Raw genomic sequence first — 14,248 nt, 5'->3', positions numbered from 1 at the left:
GAAAAAAAAGGAAAGTGTCGATTTCATGATTGATATTCATTTTTTTTTAAAGTTGCAAATTTATTTACATTAAATAATTTCTATTACAATTACAATTAGAATTTGGAGTAACATTTATTATCAAACATAAAACCTTTTTATGTAATGCTTGAATAGAAATCTTTAAGATTTAGGTGTGTAATATTAGGCCGAAAATGCTCATATTACAAAATGCTGGCTTGTTTAGGGTACATTGCAATATGTGGATACATTAGCAATATGTGGAATTAAATATGGACCCCCCCCCCTCCACCCAATTTAAATTAAAGTTTCTGTATCATTATGTTACAATCAAATGAACAGGGTACGGTAAACCTGCAGTAAAGAATACTGGTTGTGAAATTCTGTGAAACACAAATGAAATAAATTCATAATTTCTGGTTATTTAGGAGTATTTCATCCTCTTCAGTAACAAATATGCTGTGAAGTATAGCAGAGAAGTGTCTTGTGAAATATATTGAGTGTATGTATTGTGATAATACCATATTGTGAGATGCTGTGATGCCCAACACTACTGGTGATGAGCAAAAAACTCTCTCTACCATTTTGAAGTGATTCCACAGTAAAAAATAAAAATAAATAAAACCTGCTATTGGAATAATTTTCCATTTTGCAGAGAGTGATTAGTTTTACACATAATGCAGGTACACAAAAAGTATTAATAACCTTATTCCAGGAATTATTCAACACATTTACCTAAAGAAAAGGCAAATTCAGGGTCAATTCGAGTAGTATAGGTACCATGCAGTAGAAAAGCTTCTTTACAGCTACGATTTATTAACAGATTTTAAAAGCTTTATAAATACTGTGACTCCTCAACCCCTGTCCTATCAATTAATCAATCAATCAGCAGCTGTCTAACAAACTGATGCCCAAAATGGAAGAGAAGACTCTTATCTGTTTTAATGTCATTAAAAAATTACAGTCATCAGAAAACAATAGAGGTCTGAAAACAACTGCAACCCCCCTCCCCCTTCCCTTTGTGACTGTTAAAGTCCTTTAGGAAGATTCAGCAGACTCTGGAGTGCTGGAGCTCCAGGACATTTCCCATGACTTCCATAAATGAGCACTTTTACATATGAGGTGCATATTTAAAGCCACAGAATATCAAGTGGTTTTGGATGTTTTATTCAACACCCATTAGTATATATATATATGCATATTTGTATGAGCAGCAGCCCACATATGCATCTACAATTTGTAACAGTTGGACACTATGCCATTTTGTAAGGTTGTTGCTATATTTTTTTTATAGATAGTTGCTTAGATGTTGCAAATAGTTTGCTGTTGTACCCAATGTGTTTTATTTGGGTTTTCCAAAAAACAATTTGTTCTTGTCAAAGAGAGGGTGCATGAACCTTTGCACCTTATTCGTTCCTAACGGTTTAATTTCTGCAAGAATCTATTGCTACTAATGAATCAAATGACCATTCATTAAGGCCATGTTTACAAGCAGGAATCACACAATCAGACAGATCTGTAACTGGAAAGGTGTCAATATCACATGACTGCAGAAACTGCAGGACACTGCAAAAAAACTTCAAAAAACAGGACACTGCAAAAAACAACATATAGCTCTGGAAAAATATAAGAGACCACTTAAAAATGATGAGTTTTGTTAATTTGGAATATAATCAAGAGGAAGAATGATTATGATCACACGCCATCAAACCAAACTGAACTGCTTGCATTTTTACACCAGAAGTGGCATAAAGTTATCCAAAAGCAGTGTGTAAGACTAGTGGAGGAGAACATGATGTCAAGATGTATGAAAACTGTGATTAAAAGACAGGGTTATTCCACCACCAAATATTGATGTCTGATCTCTTAAAACTTTATGAAAGGAGTTTAAGTGAAGTTTTTACAGCACTGAAGCTGGAGCCGTATTAGCATTAGCAGCTAACCACAGCGCTGGCTCTTTCGCCGTTCATAGGTGACTATATATCAGACTTTAGTGTGTGTGTTTACCATGTTAAAACAAGCTACGTGGGAAGAATTGCTAGCTAATAGCGCCCTGGCTTACTGGAACACTCAGTGTAGTACCTCAGTGTAGTACTGTCTGGCAGCTTTTACTAGCGCTAAGTGCTGCTGCTAACCTTCATATTTTGCATCTACACATCTGTGTCAGCAATTGCTGCAAATTCAATAAATGACTAATTAAAAGCAGTATCCACAAATATTTGGACATTCAGTGTCCTTAACCAAAGTGCCCAGACTTCCACATGCCACTGCATAATTTAAATTTAATTTTCAATTCCTCTCTCTTATTACTGCCATCATCAATCACAGATCTGTCTGCGCCTCAACAGAATCAATCTTTTACTGCGCAACAACACAACAACAGAAGCCACATAACTCCCTATGATTCCCGTAGCACGCAGCGATCTGTCAGAATAACACTCATATAAACTGTACAACATTACTGCGCACTTTATGTAAACAATGAGCCGACAGTAAAAAAAAGTCCATGAGGATTTTTTAAATTGAGGTCATCAACTCTGCCAAGCAGCTCTAAACTGTACGATCATACAAATGTGTGCTGGAGGAAGATAAGTGGGTCCAGATGCCGGGAAGAATATCGGGCAGTAATGCTGTTTGGCCACTTTAGAAGGGGGGGGGGGGGGGGGGGGGGGGGGGCTGGGGGGCTGTTAATGAGAGGGGCCGGGGCTGTCTACTGGAAGACCTGTCGCAGGCTCTGCTGGGTGTCCTCTCATCACAGCTCCACAGCAACACTTCATCAAAGCACAGCACAGTCAGTGTCACTGTCTCGGTGAGCAGGGGAGACACACACACACACACACACACACACACACACATATATATACTGAGAAAGGATAATGGCGCTCCAGTATCCAGGTGGCAGAAAACTGATGTGTGTCTATATTCAATAACACCCCTACTGAGTGACTGCTCCAAGCATGATGTGTTTTCATCTGCTGCCACCTTTTCAATTTTATCACACACACACACACGCACACACACACACACACACACACACGGACACACACACACACGCACACAAAGAGAGGCAATAACAGCACTTCACTTCGCCTAGTCACCAAGGCACTCACGTCCCATGGGCTTAGAAATACTGTTGATCTCCCGTTGGAGAGATTACAGATATATGAAATGTGCTTGAAAGCCTTTTTAAACTGTTTACACATACACATGGACACACACAAAATAAGGTCATGCCATAATCATATCATACACAATATTTTGTGATGCAGCAATATAGTCAATTTAAAAATCCATATTGTGATAATAGCAGTATACTGTCTTATTATGTATCGTATAAATCACCAGGTATTAAGGAGCAGTAAAGCCACTCCACTGAAGTACAGCATTATAAAAGAGTTTCAGTGAAGTTTCTCCAGCACCAAGACTGAAGCAGCATTAGCATTAGCTGCTAACCACAGCGCTATTTTTTTTTTGCCTTTCAGAGGTGAGTACATCGGACTGTAGTCTGCGTGTCAGGCAGAATTACTAGCATTAGGTGCTAGTAACCGCATTGTTGAAAATATTGGAAATCTTACAGCTTACTGTAAATAATCGAAAGCACTTTACTCTCCCAAGTAAAAAGTTTTCAGGAGAAATATCTGCGTAGATTAACATCCAGCACTCATTTGACTTTGAAATATATATATATATATATATATGTATTTTTTTTTTTAAAGAAAAATCAAGAAGTTTTGTTTACGTAGCGCCTTATAAACAGATGCGTCGTATGTATGAAATGTATGAAAATAGATATTCAGTGATAGTGTGCCTTACAATGTGGTGCGCCTTATAGTCTGTCAAATACGGTAATGTGACCGTATAATGTATTAAGGGTATTTTGGTACAACTGTTTATATTCACTGTTTAAATGAATGCACTAAACATTCTGCACTTAATATACTTAATTTTTTTGCTTAATATTATATGTATATAGTATGTATATATTGTGTTTATATTATTAATTGTCTTACATCATTATTATTATTTGATACAAATTGTTAAAAACAATAAATTACTGTTGTTTGCCATATAGACAAATGTTTACAGATTTTCTTTATTCCTACTAAATGTTCAAATCATCAAATCAAATTTATTTGTATAGCACTTTTTACAACTGGTGTTGTCACAAAGCAGCTTTACAGAACATGATCACAGGACAAAGAATCAGACAGTTTCAAACTGTTACATTTATACAACTATTTTTTTATTTTATTTTAGAAAATCAGTTGAATTATTAAATTATTTTCTGTGTTTCAGCATATCATTACTGTATAGATACCCTGGAATATTGTGATATTCTTTTTGGGCTATCACACACACACACACACACGTGCACACACAGCAACAGGGCAGGCCAGGGTTCACTCACCTAGCAGGCTCTGCCGCTCCTCCTTCTTCTTGGCCTTCTGTTTGGCCTCCAGCTGAACGAGGGACAGGGGGCTGGAGGTGATGGGACTGGGGATGGCACTGGCAGCGAACCGAGCCAGCAGGCCCAACCCACTCTCCTCCAGCAAGGAAGAGCACAGACCGTCACTCTCGTCCAGCTCGTGCTCGTACTCCTCATCATCATCTTCATCATCTTCATCCTCGTAATCGTCCCTCTCTGCGTAGTACTCTACAGTGAGAAGAGCAGAGTCATATACACAGGTATATCTATAAAGCCTTTACAATGGACTAATTATAAACTTATATAAGAAGGCTTATAGTGGACTGAACTGAAATGTATTTGTTAAATGGTTTAAAGGTTGAATGGTCTGCTTGGTTCATGCTGAATGAAGTAGGTGGTCGTGGTAGTCAATATTTAAATATGTTCAGGCGCTGTCACGCAAGAACTTCCACCAAATGAGGGACGCTTCTTAATAGAATTGAGTTCTTTTAATAGAAGTCAATTTAAAATGATCCGATTGCAAGGAATTTTGGAGCGTTTCTACATAATGAAATGCAATAGGCCTGCCACGATAAATACTAATTTTCCTTATTGTACAATATTAGACTTTTATATTGTCTATTGTATTTCCTCCTGTGTTTGTTTACATAAGAATGAATGTCTCTGTTTTTCAGTGACCATGTGCATCAATAACAGTGCCTTCATGCACACAGAGCAGACTGACTGTGTTAGTTGTGGTTATCAGTTTTTACCTTTATTTATATATAATATATAAACTTGTGAGAGGTGGTACAAACTGCTAAATAAATAAATAAATTGACCAAACAATTGTTATGTAAAAGTCTACTTAAGAGTATATTTTAATTATAATCCTATTATTAAGGAAGCGCTGAATAATCAGCAACCAAAATTATTTGGCCAACAAAAATAAATAAGTGAAAAGAAATTTAAAAAATATTGGTTTACCTTTTGGGAAATATAATTTCCAGATTTAGAATATTTAATATAAGCAATGGAGAAATACGTAGCAAATTTACTGAAAATCGAAAAGCTTGTTCTGTATTCAACCGAATGTTTCTTTTGGTTCGGTTTCAGCCGAAACTTTTCAATATGATGCACTCTAGCTATTATACCATCAATATATTGGTGGCACTTATTCGTCTTGTCTTGTAAAAGAACAATAATATTATTTATTACTATATTTATCATGTTTAACATTATTTCTGGTACTATATTCTGGTACTATACCATATATAAAATACATTATTGTGACAGGCCTTCGCAGTTTAGGTTTATATTGCCAAATCTGTTAAGTGAAAAACTGCCAAAAAATTGGGATACAAGGTTGTTGGATGACAGTGACTTACATATTAATACATAAAACAATATTAAACTTGTTTTAATGAAAAAGAGAAATTAATTAAGAGAAAGTTGTGACTGTTTCTTCTACCAAAGAGTAACAAACGCACTTCTGCTGCATCTTCCACGAGCTCTAAGAACCGTCTGGAAGACGTGCACGCCAGTGAATACCAAAATCACTGCAATTCATCCATCATTCTGTCTCTGCCACAGAGCACTTCCTGCGACTTAACACCGCAGCCGACTTTCCTCGGATACGAGCGATCCTGTGCAAACACATGCGCCCGCCCACGACTACATAAGATTACTAGCTGTGGGACAAAGCCGGGCTTCACGAGGGAGCGATCTACTGGGCCGGGTGGGCAGCGTCTCGCTTTTCAGGCGGCTTTTCAGACTCGGCAGCTGTGAGGCAGAGGCAGAATTTAATTCAGCCCCTTTAAACGAGCAGGGCAAAGAAAAAAATAAGAAAAAAAGAGTAAAGATTACAGAGAGAGGGGGGCGAGTGGGGTGGGGGGCTAAATAACAGCTAAATAAGAGCTGATTGCATGGTGGCCTGACTCAGGCGTTCTGCTGAATGGGCTCTATGGCTTGGAAAATGGAAACGGGAATAACCCACCAGCGCTGCAGAAAGCTGGACAGGGGTTAGAGGCAGAAAAAAAAAAACACTGACTAAGAAAGTCATCAATTATTAACGGCCCTCCGCTCGCTGGAGCTCGTCTAAACTGATAACGGGGGAGAAATTTCTCAAGGACTAACTGTAAGACAGTAGGTACCCGCTTTAACTGACACCCCCTTCCCCTCCCTCCCTCCCGCACACCTTCTCCATCTCGCTTTCAGGGGAGGGTGACAGACACATTAGAAGACAGAGAAGGACACAAGACACACAGAATGTTCCAGAGTGGTAAGGTTTGCTGACAGCAGGAATGAGCTGGTTAACATGTGAGGAGGTGGAAAAAAGTGGAGGAAACAAAAGCATATGTTTTTTTTTGTTTTTTTGTTTTTTGAAGGCAGACAAGGACCTTTGGCTTCGATACATAGCCAAAAAAAAGATAAATAAAGCAAACAGTAACACTTAGTCTGAATCCTATATTCATAGTATGCAAATTTGCAGATTTATAAATACGTTATATACACCATACATACAACTTATAATGTTGATCATAAGCTTGTATAATCAAAGAGACAGGTGTTAAAATGCCTTATATGTCAGTATGTACAATGTTTCTGAATAGATATTATAAGGCATTATATAACCTCACTTTTAAATGCACTATTGATGTAATAAATACATATTTCTAGTTAAAATACAAGCTTATGACAAATCATTAATATAAGGTATTGTGTATGCTATTTGCTTTATGAATAAAGGATTCATAGGAAGTGTGACCAATCAGTCAAACAAACTCCAAACATAAAAGTACACTGTTAAAAGTACAAGTTCCTTAATGTACTTTTAGGGGTTTTACAGTTTGAAACCATCAAACAGAGGAACTTTCAAAAAAAAAAATAAAATAAAAAATAATATATATATATATATATATATATATATATATATATATATATATATATATATATATATATATATATATATATATATATATTTTTTTTTTTTTTTTTTTAAGAAAAATTATCCTTAAACATTTCTTAAAGCTCATCCACTGATTCATACTGAAAAGCCCCTAAAAGCTCCTCAAGGAACGTATGCTTTTAACAGTGTACACAGAGGTTAGAACAAGAAAACAGACATACAGCACACATCTGGACCACAGGTGTTAAGAAGTGGTAAGCACGTAGAAGAGCACACGCAGCGACGGCAAGCAGCAGAGGATGCAGCGCACAGGTAGAAGCAAGCTTGGCGTACAGAGCAGGCTCTGTGAGGACAGACCTCCATGGCTCCTGGGGCTCTGCGTGCGGCTGCTCAGAGTCGCACCGCTTCAGGGACAGAGATGAGATTTTGAAGGTTTGGGGCCGTTAGCCTCTAAAGCCATGGTTATATCCTTCCCTGTCCTAGACTCGACTTTGCCTCCCTATCTGCTGAGATCTGCTCGACACAACAGATAAGGAAGCAGAGAGCCGAACGCAGTGGAATTGAGTGAACTCTGCAGAGTGAGGAAGATAGATATATAGGAAATAAAACCTTCCATATGAATCAGGACTCTGGAATTTCACCTACACAAGCAGTAGAAGCTTTTTTCCACCACTGAGAATGAAGAAGTTTTAAGTCTGTGGTGGCCTAGTTGCTACGTAACCATCTATCAACTATACACCAGCCACAATCAGGCCCTCTTACAGTATCTCCTGTTTTTCCACTTGATTGTAACGGGTTTCCAGTTCCAATTGTGTAACAGTGTGCACTGATCCACCCAGTCACAAAATCAGAATGGAAAAAGGAACAAACAAGAAGGACTACAGGACTAAAAAGTATTGGTTCCCAACCCTGTTCCTGGAGGACCTCCTGTCCTGCACATTTACGGATGGTTTTATATCTGCCTCGTAGCACCTAATTAGTTGATATTAAAAAAAATAAAGAAAAGAGTCTGCACCAGAATTTAGTCTGACTAAAACAGGTGGTCTCAAACTGGTTTAGAAGTTCTCTAGAAAATTTTCTAGAAAATTTGGACTTTGTGATTGGATCAATTACACGACGTTATGGTAGACTATTGCCACTTATTGAACAATAGAAGAAGCAAAAGAACTGGTGTTGCACCAAAATCAGCCTCTCAGAGCTTTTTCATTAATGCGGAACTGGCAACGTTCTGGTTTACAAACCTAATTTTGAAACGTTTGTCGTGTTTCCACCAACAAAAGTAGGTTCTGGAACCAGTAATGGTTAGTTTATTGCTATTTATTAAACAATAGAAGAAGCAGAAGAACTGGTGTTGCACCAAATTCAGCCTCTCTTAGCGTTTTTCCACCAACGTGGAACCGGCACTGTTCTGGTTTGCAAACCTAACAAAAGTAGGTTCTGGAACCAGGAACGCTTTTTTAATAACATTAGTCTATTGCTATTTATTAAACAACAGAAGACGCAAAAGAACTAATGTTGAACCAAATTCAGATTCTCTTTTCACTGGTTTTCCACCGATGTGGAACCAGGAACGCTTGTTCGCTGCAGGAAGCGAAGAATACCAGGTTCTTCAGCGTGAACTGTGTTTATCGTCCCCGTTCAACACCCTCTGTTGATGACGTACGATGTGACGTTTTGACTGTTCCAATAAAACTGGTCTGGTCCTTATAAGCCTGAATGGAACTGGTTCAAGAACCAGAGTGCTTTTGGAGGAAAAGCACTCTCTTTGGTGTGCAGACCTGTAACTGTAGAATAATCCTAATTTATAGGGGAAATCTGTTACTCTCATTCTGCTGCATGATGTGCAGGCTCAAACAAAAGAAAGTGAAATTTGGCACTAACCGAACTGACAATGTTCTACAAACCAACCAGTGTAGAGGGAGACGTAGACCAACCAATTAGGTGATGAGAACAGGACATAGCAAAGTCCTTTAGTGTGATCACTAAACTGTATTTTGAAACCAAATATTAGCAAAATAAATGTAGGCTTGAAACTGCAACAAAAACATGAAGCTTGGTTTGAACTCTAAAACAGGATTTCATGGGTAAAAAAAAAAAAAAAAAAACCTTGGTGTGTTTTAGTGTTTACACCTGATCCAGCCAATCAGCTCATTAACAAGCCCTTCCGAAACTGAACTTAATGTGATAACAAAGGGAGCCACTAAGATGTGCAGGACAGGAGGTTCTCTGGGACTACTTTGATAAACCGCCGACCTAAAAGACCTACAGCTGCTGACAAGCTAGCGAACTAAAACCAGTCTAAATCTAACCACAGAAACCTGCTGCTGAAGACATAACCATGGCTTCCAGGCACCAAATTAAAGATGAATGAATTCGTGAGAACATGTTAAGACACCTCATTAGTTTTTGTTTGTTTCTTCCCATATTTTCTGTTTGGTTCTGCAATACAACGCAAGCACAAATTCGCAGAAATGATTAATCAAGAAGTCACAGCAAAAGAGGGTGGTGGCCTACTTACAGAACATTGCCCACGGCTCAGGTGACATGGATAGTGACCTCACGTTGCGCAGCTGGCTGCCCTACTCCGAGCCAAGCGCTTGGCTTCTCTTTTTGTGTTGCAGCAGGACAAGCAAACGCACAGACCGAAAGACATTCAAAAGTGTCATGGGTAGGAGAAGGGTCAGAGTTGGAGGAGGGATGGCCAAGCAGCTGCAGGGAGAGAGCCAGCAGTCTACAGAAGCTAGGTTATTCACTTTGGAATATATATATATATTTTTAGTGAAACAGAGTACCCCATTTTCCAAATATCCCCCATCATCAACAGAAGATGAACAAACATGATTCATGATTCAATCTATGAAGAAGTTACTTTTTTTAATTAATATAAACAGATTTCCAATAAAAATATTTAATATTAACTTTTATTACTGTGTCAATAAATGTAAAAAGGGCATGCAGCAAAGAACTGCCCTTGAGATTCTCAAATTGCAAGCCAATTTCTCTAAGTATCAATACATGAGGAACTGAAGTGACAGCACACTTTTGATGAAGCAGAAATATTTGCCTACACACTCATCTCTGCAATCTTTGATCTGCTCCCTCTTCAGAGCCAGTTTTTATTTATTTATTTTTTATATACTCCCCAGTCTGAGGATTGCTCGTGAAAAGGGATATTTGAAAAGCAGGAAATGAGGAATGTGTAGCGTACTGCAATCTAATCATCTAGCAGGAGAATGTAGCGAGAGAGACATGGAGTAAAAATTAAAATCAGCATGTTTAATAAAGCTTGGGTACCAAACTGCAATACAATTAAGAAACAGTTTCCACACAACCACACAAGTTTAATGCACGATGCTACAGATGCCTCAAACCAATGAGTGAGACAGATTTATAATAAAAGAAAAACACAATCTCTTAAAAAAGGACTCTAAAAAGAGTCAATAATATACTATGTACAAACATACAAGAGGTGGTGAGGTAGAAAACGATATATATATATACCATCATCATACCATAATTACCATCATGGCTTTTCAGAAAATGCAAACAATAGCTATGGCAAAAGCAGGAGGCACGTGGGGCCTGAAAGCAGCGGTGTGCATAGTGAAGGTTTATTTAGTAACCTTGATCAAATGAGTCCTCAGAGGAGCTGACTCCTGCCTCCTGCAGCAATAAAGCAAAGTGCTTCTGTTTCCTCTCTTTCGCTGCCTGCTTCGTCTTGATTGAAGAGGACGATGATGATAGAGAAGCTTTCTTGGAAGACGGGCGTTTCTTCTTGGACGGAGTGCTGCATAAGCTCGAGATCTGTGCCGCGGCTGACCCCGGTCTGCCCAAAACCGAGCGATGTGGCCAGCCCTCCTTCACGGAATCCTCCTCCTCCGAATCGGTGTCTGTGTTGCAATTATATCAGAGAGCTTAGGACTCATGTTGGCAATTCAGAGACAATGGTATTTTTTAATGAATGAACTCCCCAGGCATTGGAAAGATGGAAAAAAAACACACCAATGAAGCAATAAAGGGTGATGACTACACAGAACTAGCATAATTCCAGCACTAACATTTACCAAAATGCCCCTCAGTGACTAGTTTCATTATCAAAACCCCATACACTTAAATAGACCCAATCAAATCCCAATATCATAGCAGCAACATACACAAAAAGCTACACAAACACAAAGGAAAAAAAAACTTACTGTTGGAGTAGCTGCTGATCTCTGACCTCATGGGCGAGTAGGAGGACTTGCGCTGGCCTTTCCCTTTAAGGCATGCTTCTGAAGGCTTCGACTTGGTGACCGTTTTACTTTTACCTCCTTTGGAGGACTTGTGAAACAGACCCAGGTCTTTGGACAGGCCGGACTTCACCATCTTGTTCCTGGATTCTGCGTCCGGGTGAACGGGGTGCCTGCTCCCAGAGGTAGCCTTGGACTTCCCTGAGGAACCTTCCACAAACTTACATGAGACCTTGCTGAGTTTACTCAGCTTCGTGAGGGACAAGGCCTTGTCCAGCTTTGAAGCCAGCTGCTCCTGTTCACTCACTCGGTTCTTTTTACTGCCCGATTTAGGTACCTATTAAAAAGCACAGTTATGCAGTTAGAAAGGTAAACATGCTCATATTAAAACAGATATAAAGCAAACTATGCGCCACTGCTGAGGTCAGAGCAACCAGGGATGGGTATGATAAAACTGCAATATCATTGTATTTGAAAAAGCATTCTATTCTGCATTCTATTTAAACTAAAATTAGGAACTTCCTGAAACTGGAATCTCCTCACAAGTCAGATTTCCTACTCAGGAGATCAGAATCCAAGATGTCTGCCTCACTTAACAGCAGCAGTATTGCTGCAGTCATACATGCAGTACTGTCCAACTTCCATCTGTGGACATGTTTTAATAGTGTTTGGGTGTGCACAACACAAAATGCATAATTACATTGATATTAACTGGAATAGTTAACAATGCTAACCCTGGACAATGTTATCAATGCTAACCCTGGACAATGCTATCAATGCTAACCCTGGACAATGCTAACAATGCTAACCTGGGAAATAAATTAAACTTTAACCAGTAATGGTAAACTCCAAAGTCTTTAGCTAACTGTTTTTTGGAAATGTTTTGGAATTATCTCTAATCTGAAACACTGTCAACACAGTTGTTTACATATTCGTTCCCATAATTTGATTCGCTAAGACATAAATATTTTATTTATAATTCAATAGATTGTATTTTAAGAATCTGGGTGCATCTTAATTTAGCAAAAACTATAAATAATTTAAGCAAAAACCCACTACAACTATTAGTTTAGCACTGTAAGGCACAGAGTGTTATTATATGTAGCTTGTTTTAACACTGTAAACAAGCAGTCTACAGTCCGATAATACTTAGCTCTGAACGGCGAAAGAGCTAGCGGTTAGCGGCTAATGCTGCTCCAGTCTTGGTGCTGGAGAACTAAACGCTAATTCCTTTATAAAGCTGTACTTCAGCTGAGTGGCTTTACTGCTCCTCAAAACCTGACTTAAAATTCATACATAAGACGCGCTTTTTGAACTTTGGGAAAATTAAAGGATTTTAAGTGTGCCCTATAGTGCGAAAAACACAGTAATAACTAAAACAACAATGCAAGACTGGTACAATAAACTCTTGTTATTGCTTCATTGTATTTAATAATATTTTAATATGATTCTTTTTTAAATACAACAAAAATATATTTATATTAGTGTTCCTAATCACTACACAACTAATTTAAGAATGAACCACAAATAACGTCACTCTGAAGGCACACACCTCATGAGAGTAGCTGGACGAAGCTTCCTGCCCATTCCAGCTCTTGCTCCTGCTCTTTGGCCTGGACGTGCTGGCGTCTGCCTCCTCATCCTCGTCCTCCTCGCGGTTGGAGACTCTGAAGCGTTTCCTCAGCACCTCTCCGCTCTCAGAGTCCTCAGAGTACAGCGAGCTCCTGGCCAGCCTGTAAAACAGCACAGCGCTCAGCTTCAGGAGTGGAGAGGCTGGAGGCACAGCGGGGCTCTGTTTGGGTTTAGACCGATGCACACTTACTTTTCACACTTGGTGTCCAGCTTGCCTATGGGTGAAGGCAGAGAGCACAGGCCATGCTTACGCTTTCGGGGCCGGCCTGGGCCTCTCCTGGCCAGGTTCCTGTTCCGTTCTTCATGCTGCTGCTGGAGCTGCAGCTTCTCTCTATAATTTAAATAATAAACATTGTGTTTATACTCTTACAAAAGCGTCAGTGGTTCACTAGTAGATCATCAGCATTTCTGGAGGTCAATGGATTATAAATTAGCATTATACGCATAAATGTATATTTGTTGCTCAATGGCTCACCCTTACATTCGGGAAGTGTAATTTGCAGTTTGAGCCACCCCTAAAGAACACACTGTTCTGGACAAGCTGAAGCAACAAATCCTGAATAATTACTAAAGGCTAAAGTAGCATGTGGAATGAGGAAATAGAGTAATATTTATGGAATATTACACAAATATGATTAGGTTAAGCAGTTCTGGTAATTGTTGTCCTGCTTGTTTACAAATGTTACATAGCGCGAAGTGCTGAGCCCAACGCAGGACAGACAGACAAGCTATTCTCATTGTTATAGTTAATATTGCAATACAAAGTTCATGACTTACATTTTATAAACAGAAAACATGCCCGTTAGCATGTCAAGAACGCGGGATGATAAACCCAGAGTGGGAAAAGACAATCAGTGGTGTGACATGATTAAATTAGTTGAAATTAAGCCACACTGATGGAAAGTAAAGAAAAAACATGACTGTGAGCTAAGGCTAAAAGTAGCATATTTCCTAATCCATAGAAATCTATACATAAGTGCAGACCCGCCCAGGATTTCACTTTAAAAAAGTTAATTTCATATAAGACATTGGTATTCCTAGTTCTTTACTGCGTTACAAAGAGGATTATAGTTA

General features: G+C 38.8%; 1 protein-coding gene across 4 annotated transcripts in view; it reads right to left on the bottom strand.

Annotated features, from left to right (window-relative positions):
* Positions 1-14,248, bottom strand: part of tnrc18 (trinucleotide repeat containing 18) — a 110,366-nt gene that overhangs the window by 28,044 nt on the left and 68,074 nt on the right. For all 4 annotated transcript variants that reach the window (XM_007247822.4, XM_007247823.4, XM_022683370.2 and 1 more), the window contains exons 14-18: positions 13,365-13,505; positions 13,095-13,275; positions 11,507-11,879; positions 10,937-11,203; positions 4,409-4,654 (exon numbers count right to left, since the gene is read on the bottom strand). In XM_007247822.4, the coding sequence (XP_007247884.3) occupies positions 4,409-4,654; positions 10,937-11,203; positions 11,507-11,879; positions 13,095-13,275; positions 13,365-13,505 (1,208 nt within the window). The remainder of the gene's footprint in view (positions 1-4,408; positions 4,655-10,936; positions 11,204-11,506; positions 11,880-13,094; positions 13,276-13,364; positions 13,506-14,248) is intronic.

This window comes from Astyanax mexicanus, chromosome 3 (genome assembly GCF_023375975.1).
Source record: "Astyanax mexicanus isolate ESR-SI-001 chromosome 3, AstMex3_surface, whole genome shotgun sequence".
In the NCBI taxonomy this organism is placed as follows: domain Eukaryota; kingdom Metazoa; phylum Chordata; class Actinopteri; order Characiformes; family Acestrorhamphidae; genus Astyanax; species Astyanax mexicanus.
The sequence above is the reverse complement of the archived record's forward strand: the minus strand, read 5'-3'. Positions and strand labels throughout refer to the sequence as shown.